This window comes from Phalaenopsis equestris, unplaced genomic scaffold (assembly GCF_001263595.1).
Source record: "Phalaenopsis equestris unplaced genomic scaffold, ASM126359v1 Scaffold207377, whole genome shotgun sequence".
NCBI classification, from domain to species: Eukaryota; Viridiplantae; Streptophyta; class Magnoliopsida; order Asparagales; family Orchidaceae; genus Phalaenopsis; species Phalaenopsis equestris.
Window position 1 is genome coordinate 1 of NW_018226713.1, and position 2,187 is coordinate 2,187.

Here is a 2,187-nt window from a genome sequence, read left to right on the forward strand (position 1 = left end):
AACGATAGGTACAATTTATTTGTTTTCGCTGCAAAATTTTGCATAACTTCATGCTTATTAAACTTAAAATCAAAATATTGGCATTCAAAGGTTATGGCCAAGCATCACAAGCCCATCCCCAGTTCCTTAAATTTGCTGCAGTTGATCTCATCAGGTGAGCTTGTCTAAATGCCAACTAAAAAGTTATCAAGCCACCATATCCTTGATAGCTGAGCTAAAATACTCTTCAAAATACCCAGGAGGCTCATAGATGAAGCAAGAAATAACATCCCTGAGTGTTACTACACCCACAACTTCTTCATCTCCATTAACGACATAAATTCTGGGCACACTTCTTGAAGCCAAGCTGTCTATCACACTACCAAGGCAAGTATCAAGAGCACACGTAAGCAGCTGTGTCCCAGAACTAGGACTGGCTGTCTCTATTGCCTTGATGAAATTCATTACAGTCAGTTCCCTGCATAAATAGTATAGCACTAAGAAAAACACTCTTTGAGGTGGAATCAACCTTATGAAATTTAGATGGCTGTCTGGAAAAGCAATACCTGAAATTCCGGAAAAGCTCGGGATTGAGCAACAAAAATCTGATGTCCTGTATGCTTACACTACCAATAATTTTTCTATTTGAATCCTCAACAACCGGAAGACCACCAATTCTTTTGTCCTTCATGCGTTTGAAAGCCTCTAGGATTAGCTCGTCGCTTTGGATGGTAATGACCTGACATTCAGAAAATAAATATCAGTTAAGAGATCGTCGCAAAGAACATCCATATGTGTAGGGTACTTGATGGTCAAGAAACCTGCAAGACTTCACAAACCTTACCTGAATTTCACATCACTGTGGAAATAGGATCGTAGAACAATTTCGTATAATGTAAAGACCAATATTTACCTCATCATAAGACATGAAAGGAAGTCCAAGATCTGATAGTGGATGAGCAGCAATGCAGTCAAACCAATCCCTCCCCTTACATTGCTTGAGGCCTCTTACAACTGCTGATTGTGTGATGAAGTTCTTGATGTGGAACTTATCTAAATCAATTACCGGAACATTCCTCAATCTATACTTTGAGAGCAACAACAGCACGGTGAGCATGGGACTATCAACTGCAACAGGGAGGAAAGGTGCCCAGCGATACATCTCAACGACAGATTTCACCTGCAAAAGACACAGCAAAACTGTATCCACCTTCTATAAAATGAAATTTTGATTTAACCAGTGATTGTCAAAAAAATAAGACGTCAGCAAGTTGGAATCATTATAAGTTAAGACTACAAAGTATCAGTTTCCCCAAAAATATCCACCATCTCGCTTGCTGCTACAAGAGGAAAAAACGAACTAGGAAATAGACAAAAAGTGTAACTTTTATAAGATGCACGGTTTAAATGGCAGTAAAATTACAGCAAGAGTGGGTATTTACCGTTGTCGATTTGAATGGTTCTTCTTGTCGTAGTAGTCTGTAGAATTGTTCCCCCAGGTGATCTGCAGCTGTTGCAGCATCTCTCCCAACACTCTTCTCTGCAGCTATTCCACCAGCCAATGCAGCGCCAGAAGCAGCAAGTGTCAACCCAGCAATTGCAACTGGACCAGTAGCACCTATAGCTATCGCTCCTAGACCACCAACAGCACCAGCTCCAAGAGCAGCAGCAGTTGCAGACCCAGCAGATAAAGCAAAAGCTGCTAGTTCTGCATTCTCCAAAACCCAAAGTACAACTGCAGAATAATCTATGATTCCAAGATATCTTCCCTTCCAATATGTATCGCTTGCCACCTCTGCATTTCTTACAGGAGCAGCCAAGATATTGTTTCTAGATAAGATTTGAACAGCATCAAGAATAGATGCATCAGATGGAATTTCGATCACTGCATCAAAAAGAGAAAATTTCAAAACTTAAATGCTCTCTTTAGCAAAGTTTGGATAAATCTCTGCTATTCGTGTTAAAAAAGAAATACAATTAGCAAGCAGTCCCCTTCCCATCTGTATTATATCATTAGGTTCAATTAACTTGAACTTTTTACGAAAATGATAATACTGGGCTCTTCCCCAATATCGCTTCAGTGAGACAGGAAGAGTGAAAGAAGTCAGGTGAGTAGTTGCCACTTATTCAAACTCTTGAAAGCTTACGAGATAGTGATAGAGAAGGTGTCTTTTTACCAAGATGCTGATTATTCTTGACATGAGAAAA

General features: G+C 39.7%; 1 protein-coding gene across 1 annotated transcript; it reads right to left on the minus strand.

The window, feature by feature from the left end:
- Positions 1-15: 15 nt before the first annotated feature.
- LOC110036483 (SNF1-related protein kinase regulatory subunit gamma-1-like) lies at positions 16-1,979 on the minus strand. Its single transcript, XM_020740936.1, has 5 exons — positions 1,955-1,979; positions 1,422-1,864; positions 893-1,159; positions 546-718; positions 16-457 (listed from the first exon to the last, which is right to left on the minus strand). The coding sequence occupies exons 1-5, from the start codon at positions 1,977-1,979 to the stop codon at positions 187-189; spliced, it is 1,179 nt and encodes a 392-aa protein (XP_020596595.1). The 3' UTR covers positions 16-186.
- Positions 1,980-2,187: the final 208 nt, after the last annotated feature.